This window comes from Oncorhynchus kisutch, linkage group LG14 (genome assembly GCF_002021735.2).
Source record: "Oncorhynchus kisutch isolate 150728-3 linkage group LG14, Okis_V2, whole genome shotgun sequence".
Lineage (NCBI taxonomy): Eukaryota > Metazoa > Chordata > Actinopteri > Salmoniformes > Salmonidae > Oncorhynchus > Oncorhynchus kisutch.
In genome coordinates this window covers 3,197,425-3,212,211 of record NC_034187.2, presented here as the reverse complement: position 1 = coordinate 3,212,211, position 14,787 = coordinate 3,197,425, and the positions used below count along the sequence as shown (strand labels likewise).

Here is a 14,787-nt window from a genome sequence, read left to right as displayed (position 1 = left end):
TTTACATGGGCGGTGGCGCGGCCCGGTACCCCCCCCCTTTGTGTGGCAACACAATAACACCACTGAAATGACCACTGCTAAGGAACGTTGGGCGGCATTGTTCGGGGACCAATGGGAATGCAACAAATAGACAACATTTTTGTGTGTGTGCGTGCGTGCGTCAGTGTGTGTGTGTGTGTGTGCATGCGTCAGTGTGTGTGTGTGTGTCTGCATGTGACCGCATGTGTGTCAGTGTGTGTGTGTGAGAGAGCTTGAGTGTGTGTGTGTGTGTGTGCATGTGAGCGCATGTGTGTCAGTATGTGTGTCAGTGTGTGTGTGTGTGTCTGCATGTGAGCGCATGTGTGTCAGTGTGTGTGTGTGAGAGAGCTTGAGTGTGTGTGTGTGTGTGTGTGTGCATGTGAGCGCATGTGTGTCAGTATGTGTGTTAGTGTGTGTGTGTGTCAGTATGTGTGTCAGTGTGTGTGTGTGTCAGTATGTGTGTCAGTGTGTGTGTGTGTGTGTCAGTATGTGTGTCAGTGTGTGTGTGTGTGTCAGTATGTGTGTCAGTGTGTGTGTGTGTCAGTATGTGTGTGTGTGTGTTAATGCAGGTGAATGTGAATGCATGTGGAGTCTTGTTCGCCCCGGCATGCCTTTTAGAGTCTACTCTATGACCAAGAGAGAGGGGGACGTCATACAACGACACAGCCAATCAGAGGTTAGCTTTTTAGGCTTGTAAAGACTTTAGTGGAAGTGGCAAAAGCCAGCAGTTAAAAAAATAATAACCCAGAATGCCCTATACACCGTCCGGCTTCTTCTGTGACCGGCTGATCCGGGAGAGAGAGAGAAGAGATGGAGAAGGATCCCTCAGCAAGCCCCTGCGCTTCAGCGGACAGGACTTTACCGCACTCAAACAAGAGTGCCTCACCAAGAAGTGCCTGTTTGAGGATGACACCTTCCCAGCCTCCGTGGAGTCTCTGGGGTACAAGGAGCTGGGACACAAGTCCAACAAGGTCAAGAACATCGTCTGGAAGAGACCCAAGGTAGGAGAGGAGGGGGGGGGGGGGGTGGATCTGGAGGATACCCAAGGTAGGAGAGGGGGGGGGGGAGTGGGGTGGATCTGGAGGAGACCCAAGGTAGGAGAGGAGGGGTGGGGGAGTGGGGTGGATCTGGAGGAGACCCAAGGTAGGGGGGGGGTGGATCTGGAGGAGACCCAAGGTAGGAGAGGAGGGGTGGGGGAGTGGGGTGGATCTGGAGGATACCCAAGGTAGGAGAAGAGAAGGGGGGGGGGGTATACAGGAGAGGAAGATGATTCAATAAAGAGGGGGAAGGAATGGACACGCAGGAATGGATTATATCCTACAATACCAAGTCAACAACAAGGACGTTTCCGGATGCTTTTGAAAGGCAAAACGAATATTCTCACAGATTTTGTATAATCTTATCTGGATCTAAGTGTTTAGCATTATGGGCTAGAATAACTGTTGTTATGGCTGCTTAAAATATGGATGTATCAGAATGGTTAGAAATGGTTCTGAATCATATGGTTAGAAATGGTTCTGAATCATATGGTTATAGAATGGTTAGAAATGGTTCTGAATCATATCGTTATAGAATGGTTAGAAATGGTTCTGAATCATATGGTTGTAGAATGGTTAGAAATGGTTGTGAAAAATATGGTTATAGAATGGTTAGAAATGGTTCTGAATCATATGGTTAGAAATTGTTAGAAATGGTTCTGAATCATATGGTTATAGAATGATTAGAAATGGTTCTGAATCATATGGTTATAGAATGGTTAGAAATGGTTCTGAATCATATGGTTGTAGAATGGTTAGAAATGGTTGTGAAAAATATGGTTATAGAATGGTTAGAAATGGTTCTGAATCATATGGTTAGAAATGGTTCTGAATCATTTGGTTATAGAATGGTTAGAAATGGTTCTGAATCATTTGGTTAGAAATGGTTCTGAATCATATGGTTAGAAATGCCTGTGGTACTTGTTCAGTTTATGTCTCAGTTGTTGAATCTTGTTATGTTCATACAAATATTTACACATGTTAAGTTTGCTGAAAATAAACGCAGTTGACAGGGAGAGGACGTTTCTTTTTTTGCTGAGTTTAGGATTACTAGTACCTGTCTTGACTGCATCAAACCGAGAGAAGCTAGTTGACTAAATGAGTCTGCATGTGTAACAGTATAGCTTTCGTCTCTCTCCTCGACCCAACCTGGGCTCGAACCAGGGACCAAGTGGGTGGGCCTATGCCCGCCCAGGCCCACCTATGGCTGCGCCCCTGCCAAGTCATGTGAAATCCATAGATTAGGGCCTAATGAATTTATTTCAATTGACTTATTTCTTCATAAGAACTGTAACTCAGTAAAATAATTTAAATTGTTGTATGTTGCGGTTTTATTTTTTGTTCAGTATAGAATATTTAAGCAATAAGGCTAAGGGTTGTTCTTATGCACGACGCAACACCTGGACACAGCCCTTAGCCGTGGTATATTTGCCGTATACCACAACCCCCGAGGCGCCTCATTGCTACTATAAACTAGTTATCAACATAATTAGATCAGCAAAAATCTAATATTTTGTCGTACCCGTGGTATACACTCCGATATACCACAGCTTTCAGCCCAATCAGCATTCAGAGCTGGAACCACCCAGCTAGATCACATGTTAACTAATCCACGTGTCTGTGTTTCTATGTGAGTATTGGCATAGTGTTTGCCGGTACTTTCCTTCTAGTTCCAAACAATGAAAGTGCTTCATCAGCTCCATACTGTTGTTATTCACTGTAATGGGCCACTATTTCACAGCAGTGAACTAGTTTAGAATACATGCAAACCTAAAGTGACAGATATACAATTGAAGACAGAAAGGTTACATACAATAGCCAAATACATTTAAACTCAGTTTTTCACAATTTCTGACGTTTAATCCTAGAAATAATTCCCTGTTTTAGGTCAGTTAGTATCACCACTTTATGTTAAGAATGTGAAATGTCAGAATAATAGTAGAGAGAATGATTTATTTCAGCTTTTATTTATTTCATCACATTCCCAGTGGGTCAGAAGTTTACATACACTCATTAGTATTAGTATTTAGTAGCATTGCCTTTAAATTGTTTAACTTGGGTCAAATGTTTTGGGTAGCCTTCCACAAGCTTCCCACAATAGGTTGGGTGAATTTTGGCCCATTCCTCCTGACAGAGCTGGTGTGACTGAGTCAGGTTTGTAGGCCTCCTTGCTCACACACGCTTTTTCAGTTCTGCCCACAAATTTTCTATAGGTTTGAGGTCAGGGCTTTGTGATGGCCACTCCAATACCTTGACTTTGTTGTCCTTAAGCCATTTTGCCACAACTTTGGAAGTATACTTGGGGTCATTGTCCATTTGGAAGACATTTGCGACCAAGCTTTAACTGACTGATGTTGCTTCAATATATCCACATAATTTTCTTCCCTCATGATGCCATCTATTTTGTGAAGTGCACCAGACCCTCCTGCAGCAAAGCACCCCCACAACATGATGCTGCCACCCCCGTGCTTCAAGGTTGGGATGGTGTTCTTCGGCTTGCAAGCATCCCCCTTTTTCCTCCAAACATAACTATGGTCATTATGGCCAAACAGTTCTATTATTGTTTCATCAGACCAGAGGACATTTCTCCAAAAAGTATGATCTTTGTCCCCCTGTGCAGTTGCAAACCGTAGTCTAGCTTTTTTATGGCGGTTTTGGAGCAGTGTCTTCTTCCTTGCCGAGCGGCCTTTCAGGTTATGTCGATATAGGACTCGTTTTTCTGTGGATATAGATACTTTTGTACCTGTTTCCTCCAGCATCTTCACAAGGTCCTTTACTGCTGTTCTGGGATTGATTTGCACTTTTCTCACCAAAGTACATTCATCTCTAGGAGACAGAACGCTTCTCCTTCCTGAGCTGTATGACGGCTGCGTGGTCCCATGGTGTTTATACTTGCGTACTATTGTTTGTACAGATGAACGTGGTACCTTTAGGCGATTGGAAATTTCACCCAAGGATGAACCAGACCTGTGGAGATCTACAATTGTTTTTCTGGGGTCTTGGCTTATTTCTTTTGATTTTCCCATTTTGTCAAGCAAAGAGGCACTGAGTTTGAAGGTAGGCCTTGAAATATATCCACAGGTACACCTCCTATTGACTCAAATGATGTCAATTAGCCTATCAGAAACATCATTTTCTGGAATTTTCCAGGCTGTTTAAAGGCAGAGTCAACTTAGTGTATGTAAACTTCTGACCCACTGGAATTGTGATATAGTGAATTATAAGTGGAATAATCTGTCTGTCAACAATTGTTGGAAAAATTACTTGTGCCATGCACAAAGTAGATGTCCTAACCGACTTGACAAAACTATAGTTTGTTAACAAGAATTTTGTGGAGTGGTTGAATAATGAGTTTTAATGACTCCAACCTAAGGGTATGTAAACTTCCGACTTCAACGGTATCCTCCCAGTCAGCTAATCCACATGTCTGTTTGTGTCTGTGTGTCTTCAATATATATCCCCCTAGTCAGCTAATCCACATGTCTGTTTGTGTCTGTGTGTCTTCAATATATATCCTTCCAGTCAGCTAATCCACATGTCTATCTGTTTCTGTGTGTCTTCAGGAGATCTGTGAGAACCCTCAGTTCATTGTGGGCGGAGCCAGCAGGACAGACATTTGCCAGGGAGACCTTGGTAAATAATAACTACACTCCACTACACAGACCCCAACACTACACTTACCTGACCCCAACACTACACTACACTGACCCCAACACTACACTACACTGACCCCAACACTACACTTACCTGACCCCAACACTACACTACACTGACCCCAACACTACACTACACTGACCCCAACACTACACTTACCTGACCCCAACACCACACTGACCCCAACACTACACTGACCCCAACACTACACAGACCCCAACACTACACTTACCTGACCCCAACACCACACTGACCCCAACACTACACTGACCCCAACACTACACTGACCCCAACACCACACTGACCCCAACACTACACTTCCCTGACCCCAACACTACACTGACCCCAACACTACACTTACCTGACCCCAACACTACACTACACTGACCCCAACACCACACTGACCCCAACACTACACTTCCCTGACCCCAACACTACACTGACCCCAACACCACACTGACCCCAACACTACACTACACTTACCTGACCCCAACACTACACTTCCCTGACCCCAACACTACACTACACTGACCCCAACACCACACTGACCCCAACACTACACTGAACCCAACACTACACTGACCTCAATACTACACTGACCCCAACACTACACTACACTGACCCCAACACTACACTACACTGACCCCAATACTACACTGACCCCAACACAACACTTACCTGACCCCAACACTACACTGACCCCAACACTACACTGACCTCAATACTACACTGACCCCAACACAACACTACACTGACCCCAACACAACACTACACTGACCCCAACACTACACTGACCCCAACACTACACTGACCCCAATACTACACTGACCCCAACACTACACTGGCCCCAATACTCTACTGACCCCAACACTACACTACACTGACCCCAACACTACACTGACCCCAACACTACACTGACCCCAACACTACACTACACTGACCCCAATACTCTACTGACCCCAACACTACACTACACTGACCCCAACACTACACTGACCCCAACACTACACTACACTGACCCCAACACTACACTGACCCCAACACTACACTGACCCCAATACTACACTGACCCCAACACTACACTGACCCCAATACTACACTGACCCCAACACTACACTGACCCCAATACTACACTGACCCCAACACTACACTACACTGACCCCAACACTACACTACACTGACCCCAATACTACACTACACTGACCCCAACACTACACTACACTGACCCCAACACTACACTACACTGACCCCAACACTACACTACACTGACCCCAACACTACACTACACTGACCCCAACACTACACTACACTGACCCCAACACAACACTACACTGACCCCAACACTACATTGACCCCAATACTACACTGACCCCAACACAACACTACAATGACCAACACTACACTACACTGACCCCAACACTACACCTTACTGACCCCAACACTACACTACACTGACCCCAACACCACACTGACCCCAACACTACATTATACTGACCCCAACACTACACTACACTGACCCCAACACTACACTACAATGACCCCAACACTACACTATCCCCAACACAACACTACACTATCCCCAACACAACACTACACTGACCCCAACACTACACTGACCCCAACACTACACTACACTGACCCCAACACTACACTACACTGACCCCAACACTACACTGACCCAACACTACACTGACCCCAACACTACACTATACTGACCCCAACACTACACTACACTGACCCCAACACTACACTACACTGACCCCAACACTACACTGACCCCAACACTACACTGAACCCAACACTACACTGACCTCAATACTACACTGACCCCAACACTACACTACACTGACCCCAACACTACACTACACTGACCCCAATACTACACTGACCCCAACACAACACTTACCTGACCCCAACACTACACTGACCCCAACACTACACTGACCTCAATACTACACTGACCCCAACACAACACTACACTGACCCCAACACAACACTACACTGACCCCAACACTACACTGACCCCAACACTACACTGACCCCAATACTACACTGACCCCAACACTACACTGGCCCCAATACTCTACTGACCCCAACACTACACTACACTGACCCCAACACTACACTGACCCCAACACAACACTACACTGACCCCAACACTACACTGACCCCAACACTACACTGACCCCAATACTACACTGACCCAAACACTACACTGGCCCCAATACTCTACTGACCCCAACACTACACTACACTGACCCCAACACTACACTGACCCCAACACTACACTGACCCCAACACTACACTACACTGACCCCAATACTCTACTGACCCCAACACTACACTACACTGACCCCAACACTACACTGACCCCAACACTACACTACACTGACCCCAACACTACACTGACCCCAACACTACACTGACCCCAATACTACACTGACCCCAACACTACACTGACCCCAATACTACACTGACCCCAACACTACACTGACCCCAATACTACACTGACCCCAACACTACACTACACTGACCCCAACACTACACTACACTGACCCCAATACTACACTACACTGACCCCAACACTACACTACACTGACCCCAACACTACACTACACTGACCCCAACACTACACTACACTGACCCCAACACTACACTACACTGACCCCAACACTACACTACACTGACCCCAACACAACACTACACTGACCCCAACACTACATTGACCCCAATACTACACTGACCCCAACACAACACTACAATGACCAACACTACACTACACTGACCCCAACACTACACCTTACTGACCCCAACACTACACTACACTGACCCCAACACCACACTGACCCCAACACTACATTATACTGACCCCAACACTACACTACACTGACCCCAACACTACACTACAATGACCCCAACACTACACTATCCCCAACACAACACTACACTATCCCCAACACAACACTACACTGACCCCAACACTACACTGACCCCAACACTACACTACACTGACCCCAACACTACACTACACTGACCCCAACACTACACTGACCCCAACACTACACTGACCCCAACACTACACTATACTGACCCCAACACTACATTACACTTACCCCAACACTACACCTCACTGACCCCAACACTACACTACACTGACCCCAACACTACACTGACCCCAACACTACATTATACTGACCCCAACACTACACTACACTGACCCCAACACTACACTACACTGACCCTAACACCACACTGACCCCAACACTACACTGACCCCAACACTACACTGACCCCAACACTACACTGACCCCAACACAACACTACAATAACCCCAACACTACACGACACTGGCCCCAACACTTTACTGACCCCAACACTACACTGACCCCAACACATCACTACACTGACCCCAACACTACACTGACCCCAACACAACACTGACCCCAACACTACATTATACTGACCCCAACACTACACTACACTGACCCCAACACATCACTACACTGACCCCAACACTACACTACACTGACCCCAACACTACATTATACTGACCCCAACACTACACTACACTGACCCCAACACATCACTACACTGACCCACATCCCTACACTGACCCCCATCACTACACTGACCCCCATCACTACACTGACCCCAACACATCACTACACTGACCCCAACACTACATTATACTGACCCCAACACTACACTACACTGACCCCAACACATCACTACACTGACCCACATCACTACACTGACCCCCATCACTACACTGACCCCCATCACTACACTGACCCCCATCACTACACTGACCCCCATCACTACACTGACCCCCATCACTACACTGACCCCCATCACTACACTGACCCCCATCACTACGCTGACCCCCATCACTACACTGACCCCCATCACTACACTGACCCCAACACGGTTGTCTCTTCTCTTGCTAGTTTGCTGTTAACTTTGGACAGTTGAGTTGAGTGTTTTGAATATTTGTGGGGGACAGGTCCCCCTTATCCTCTGTTGTTGCTACGCCTGTGGATGCTTATGGTGAGGAGAGGTCAGGTGTGTAATGTATTGACTGGTACTGAGGAGAGGTCAGGTGTGTGATGTATTGACTGGTACTGAGGAGAGGTCAGGTGTGTGATGTATTGACTGGTACTGAGGAGAGGTCAGGTGTGTGATGTATTGACTGGTACTGAGGAGAGGTCAGGTGTGTGATGTATTGACTGGTACTGAGGAGAGGTCAGGTGTGTGATGTATTATAGCCCTGGTAACCTGTCCCATTATAGGCCCCGGTAACCCGTCCCACTATAGCCCTGGTAACCTGTCCCATTATAGCCCTGGTAACCTGCCCCGGTAACCTGTCCCATTATAGGCCCGGTAACCTGTCCCATTATAGGCCCTGTAACCTGTCCCGTTATAGCCCTGGTGACCTGTCCCATTATAGCCCTGGTGACCTGTCCCATTATAGCCCTGGTAACCCGTCCCATTATAGCCCTGGTAACCTGTCCCATTATAGCCCTGGTAACCTGTCCCATTATAGCCCTGGTAACCCGTCCCATTATAGCCCTGGTAACCTGTCCCATTATAGCCCTGGTAACCTGTCCAACTATAGCCCTGGTAACCTGTCCCTTCAAGGGAGAAAACATCTAATCTCTCCCCCTGCGAGCCTCATAACCGGCCTCTCCAACTCTCTACCAGTGGCCTCTCCACCTCTCTACCAGTGGCCTCTCCACCTCTCTACCAGGGGCCTCTCCACCTCTCTACCAGGGGCCTCTCCACCTCTCTACCAGGGGCCTCTCCACCTCTCTACCAGTGGCCTCTCCACCTCTCTACCAGGGGCTTCTCCACCTCTCTACCAGGGGCCTCTCCACCTCTCTACCAGGGGCCTCTCCACCTCTCTACCAGGGGCCTCTCCACCTCTCTACCAGGGGCCTCTCCACCTCTCTACCAGTGGCCTCTCTATATTGTACTGGCTCTATGGAAGAGATTCCAGCTAGCAGCACTTCTCATTGTTGAGCTGTTCGTCCATCCTGGGGAACAAAGATCTATGCAGGCTGGGACCAAAATATTCTAAATGCTCAAAACTGACATTGTTCAACAGTTAACTCCCTGACTGGGCACATCCTCCACACCGGGGTGGAGGGACAGCCAGAAAACACTGAGGGACAGCCACTGAGGGACAGCCAGAAAACACTGAGGGACAGCCAGCAAACACTGAGGGACAACCAGAAAACACTGAGGGACAACCAGAAAACACTGAGGGACAACCACTGAGGGACAACCAGAAAACACTGAGGGACAACCAGAAAACACTGAGGGACAACCAGAAAACACTGAGGGACAACCAGAAAACACTGAGGGACAACCAGAAAACACGGAGGGACAACCAGAAAACACTGAGGGACAACCAGCAAACACTGAGGGACAACCAGCAAACACTGAGGGACAACCAGCAAACACTGAGGGACAACCAGCAAACACTGAGGGACAACCAGAAAACACTGAGGGACAACCAGCAAACACTGAGGGACAGCCAGCTAACACTGAGGGACAGCCAGCAAACACTGAGGGACAACCAGCAAACACTGAGGGACAACCAGCAAACACTGAGGTCAGGAGGGAGACTTTTCCTCAACAACACAAAGATATCAGAGGAAATATTGCATTAGTATTATTCAGATATCAAGTCACATCTGGAGACAACCAATGGGATGATGGCCACTGACAACCGATGGGATGATGGCCACTGACAACCAATGGGATGATGGCCACTGACAACCAATGGGATGATGGCCACTGACAACCAATGGGATGATGGCCACTGACAACCAATGGGATGATGGCCGCTGACAACCAATGGGATTTTGGCCACTGACAACCAATGGGATGATGGCCACTGACAACCAATGGGATAATGGCCACTGACAACCAATGGGATGATGGCCACTGACAACCAATGGGATGATGGCCACTGACAACCAATGGAATGATGGCCACTGACAACCAATGGGATGATGGCCACTGACAACCAATGGGATTTTGGCCACTGACAACCAATGGGATGATGGCCACTGACAACCAATGGGATAATGGCCACTGACAACCAATGGGATGATGGCCACTGACAACCAATGGGATGATGGCCACTGACAACCAATGGGATGATGGCCACTGACAACCAATGGGATGATGGCCGCTGACAACCAATGGGATTTTGGCCGCTGACAACCAATGGGATGTGGCCACTGACAACCAATGGGATGATGGCCACTGACAACCAATGGGATGATGGCCGCTGACAACCAATGGGATTTTGGCCACTGACAACCAATGGGATGTGGCCACTGACAACAAATGGGATGATGGCCACTGACAACCAATGGGATGATGGCCACTGACAACCAATGGGATGATGGCCACTGACAACCAATGGGATGATGGCCACTGACAACCAATGGGATGTGGCCACTGACAACAAATGGGATGATGGCCACTGACAACCAATGGGATGATGGCCACTGACAACCAATGGGATGATGGCCACTGCCAACCAATGGGATGATGATGGCCACTGACAACCGATGGGATGATGGCCACTGACAACCAATGGGATGATGGCCGCTGACAACCAATGGGATTTTGGCCACTGACAACCAATGGGATGTGGCCACTGACAACAAATGGGATGATGGCCACTGACAACCAATGGGATGATGGCCACTGACAACCAATGGGATGATGGCCACTGACAACCAATGGGATGATGGCCACTGGCAACCAATGGGATTTTGGCCACTGACAACCAATGGGATGATGGCCACTGCCAACCAATGGGATGATGATGGCCACTGACAACCGATGGGATGATGGCCACTGACAACCAATGGGATGATGGCCGCTGACAACCAATGGGATTTTGGCCACTGACAACCAATGGGATGTGGCCACTGACAACAAATGGGATGATGGCCACTGACAACCAATGGGATGATGGCCACTGACAACCAATGGGATGATGGCCACTGACAACCAATGGGATGATGGCCACTGACAACCAATGGGATGTGGCCACTGACAACAAATGGGATGATGGCCACTGACAACCAATGGGATGATGGCCACTGACAACCAATGAGATGATGGCCACTGACAACAAATGGGATGATGGCCACTGACAACCAATGGGATGATGGCCGCTGACAACCAATGGGATGATGGCCACTGGCAACCAATGGGATTTTGGCCACTGACAACCAATGGGATGATGATGGCCACTGACAACCGATGGGATGATGGCCACTGACAACCAATGGGATGATGGCCGCTGACAACCAATGGGATTTTGGCCACTGACAACCAATGGGATGTGGCCACTGACAACAAATGGGATGATGGCCACTGACAACCAATGGGATGATGGCCACTGACAACCAATGGGATGATGGCCACTGACAACCAATGGGATGATGGCCACTGACAACCAATGGGATGTGGCCACTGACAACAAATGGGATGATGGCCACTGACAACCAATGGGATGATGGCCACTGACAACCAATGGGATGATGGCCACTGACAACCAATGGGATGATGGCCACTGACAACCAATGGGATGATGGCCACTGACAACAAATGGGATGATGGCCACTGACAACCAATGGGATGATGGCCGCTGACAACCAATGGGATGATGGCCACTGACAACCAGTGGGATGATGATGGCCACTGACAACCAATGGGATGATGATGGCCACTGACAACCAATGGGATGATGGCCACTGACAACCAATGGGATAATGGCCACTGGCAACCAATTGGATTTTGGCCACTGACAACCAATGGGATGTGGCCACTGCCAACCAATGGGATGATGATGGCCACTGACAACCGATGGGATGATGGCCACTGACAACCAATGGGATGATGGCCGCTGACAACCAATGGGATTTTGGCCACTGACAACCAATGGGATGTGGCCACTGACAACAAATGGGATGATGGCCACTGACAACCAATGGGATGATGGCCACTGACAACCAATGGGATGATGGCCACTGACAACCAATGGGATGATGGCCACTGGCAACCAATGGGATTTTGGCCACTGACAACCAATGGGATGATGGCCACTGCCAACCAATGGGATGATGATGGCCACTGACAACCGATGGGATGATGGCCACTGACAACCAATGGGATGATGGCCGCTGACAACCAATGGGATTTTGGCCACTGACAACCAATGGGATGTGGCCACTGACAACAAATGGGATGATGGCCACTGACAACCAATGGGATGATGGCCACTGACAACCAATGGGATGATGGCCACTGACAACCAATGGGATGTGGCCACTGACAACCAATGGGATGTGGCCACTGACAACAAATGGGATGATGGCCACTGACAACCAATGGGATGATGGCCACTGACAACCAATGAGATGATGGCCACTGACAACAAATGGGATGATGGCCACTGACAACCAATGGGATGATGGCCGCTGACAACCAATGGGATGATGATGGCCACTGACAACCAATGGGATGATGATGGCCACTGACAACCAATGGGATGATGGCCGCTGACAACCAATGGGATGATGGCCACTGACAACCAATGGGATGATGGCTGCTGACAACCAATGGGATGATGGCCACTACTCAGTAGTCAAACAATAAGGGGAAAAAATGACAGCTCTCGTCCCTTAACTCCAATCAATTGTAATGGCTTCAGAGAACAATGATTTTACACGTTGTGTACATTTTACAAGAATCATTGACTGTGTTCTTGACTGTGTTCATTGACTGTGATCATTGTGTGTAAGTGCGTGATGATGATGATGTGTGTGTATTTTTGTATTTTGTTGTGTGTGTGTGTGTGTGACTGCTGGCTGAAAATATTGTATCGGTATTTTTAGATTCACATCACAGTGTTGTTGTTGTACAAATGCACAACTATGTTATTGGTGTGTGTCTCCCTGCGTGTTTCCAAAGGTGACTGCTGGCTGCTGGCTGCTATAGCCTGTCTGACTCTGAATGAGAAGCTTCTCTACCGGGTCGTTCCTCAGGATCAGAGCTACTCCGAGGGATATGGAGGAATCTTCCACTTCCAGGTCAGAAACTCACCAATCAAAACAACCCTCATTATTAGATAACTAGAAACAATAACACATTTTACATACCGTAGACTGTCTATTTCTATGTTGTATTGTAATCAGGGAAGGGCTCAATTCCATTTCAAGTCAGTGAGTTCAGGAAGTACACTGAAATTGAATTTCCTCAAAAGTGGGATAGGCATTCCGGGTTTGCTTGACTGAATTGAACTGAAATCAACAGACCCTGATTGCAATACATTATCACATTATACATTATCACATTATCACATTATCACATTATACATTATCACATTATCACATTATCACATTATACATTATCACATGATACATTATCACATTATACATTATCCCATTATACATTATCGCATTATACATTATCACATTATACATTATCACATTATACATTATCCCATTATACATTATCCCATTATACATTATCAACTCCTGTCAAATGTCTTCAACCGTGTCTTTTCCTGCATGGCACATCTTTTCCTCCACCAAGTTCTGGCGCTATGGCGACTGGGTTGACGTTGTCATTGACGACCGCATCCCCACCTTCAACAACCAGCTGGTGTTCACCAAGTCTGCTGAGAGGAACGAGTTCTGGAGCGCCCTGCTGGAGAAGGCCTACGCCAAGTATGTACCCCTAGCTCTATGTCAAATACGACCCCTAACTCTATGCCAAGTACGTACCCCTAACTCTATGCCAAGTACGTACCCCTAACCCTATGCCAAGTACGTACCCCTAACTCTATGCCAAGTACGTACCCCTAACTCTATGCCAAATACGTACCCCTAACTCTATGCCAAATACGTACCCCTAACTCTATGCCAAGTATGTGGGGCGGCAGGGTAGCTTAGTGGTTAGAGCGTTGGACTAGTGACCGGAAGGTTGCAAGTTAAAATCCCCGAGCTGACAAGGTACAAATCTGTCGTTCTGCCCCTGAACAGGCAGT

General features: G+C 47.7%; 1 protein-coding gene across 6 annotated transcripts in view; it reads left to right on the top strand.

Moving 5' to 3' along the window:
* Window positions 1-563: 563 nt before the first annotated feature.
* Window positions 564-14,787, top strand: part of capn3a (calpain 3a, (p94)) — a 45,835-nt gene continuing 31,611 nt past the window's right edge. For 2 of the 6 annotated variants that reach the window (XM_031787653.1, XM_031787648.1), the window contains exons 1-4: window positions 566-1,019; window positions 4,619-4,688; window positions 13,710-13,828; window positions 14,334-14,467. In XM_031787653.1, coding sequence (XP_031643513.1) covers window positions 768-1,019; window positions 4,619-4,688; window positions 13,710-13,828; window positions 14,334-14,467 — 575 coding nt within the window. In that variant the 5' untranslated portion in view covers window positions 566-767. Of the gene's footprint in view, window positions 1,020-4,618; window positions 4,689-13,709; window positions 13,829-14,333; window positions 14,468-14,787 lie in introns of all 6 variants that reach the window. The other 4 variants (XM_031787652.1, XM_031787649.1, XM_031787651.1 and 1 more) reach the window with 4 other exon arrangements.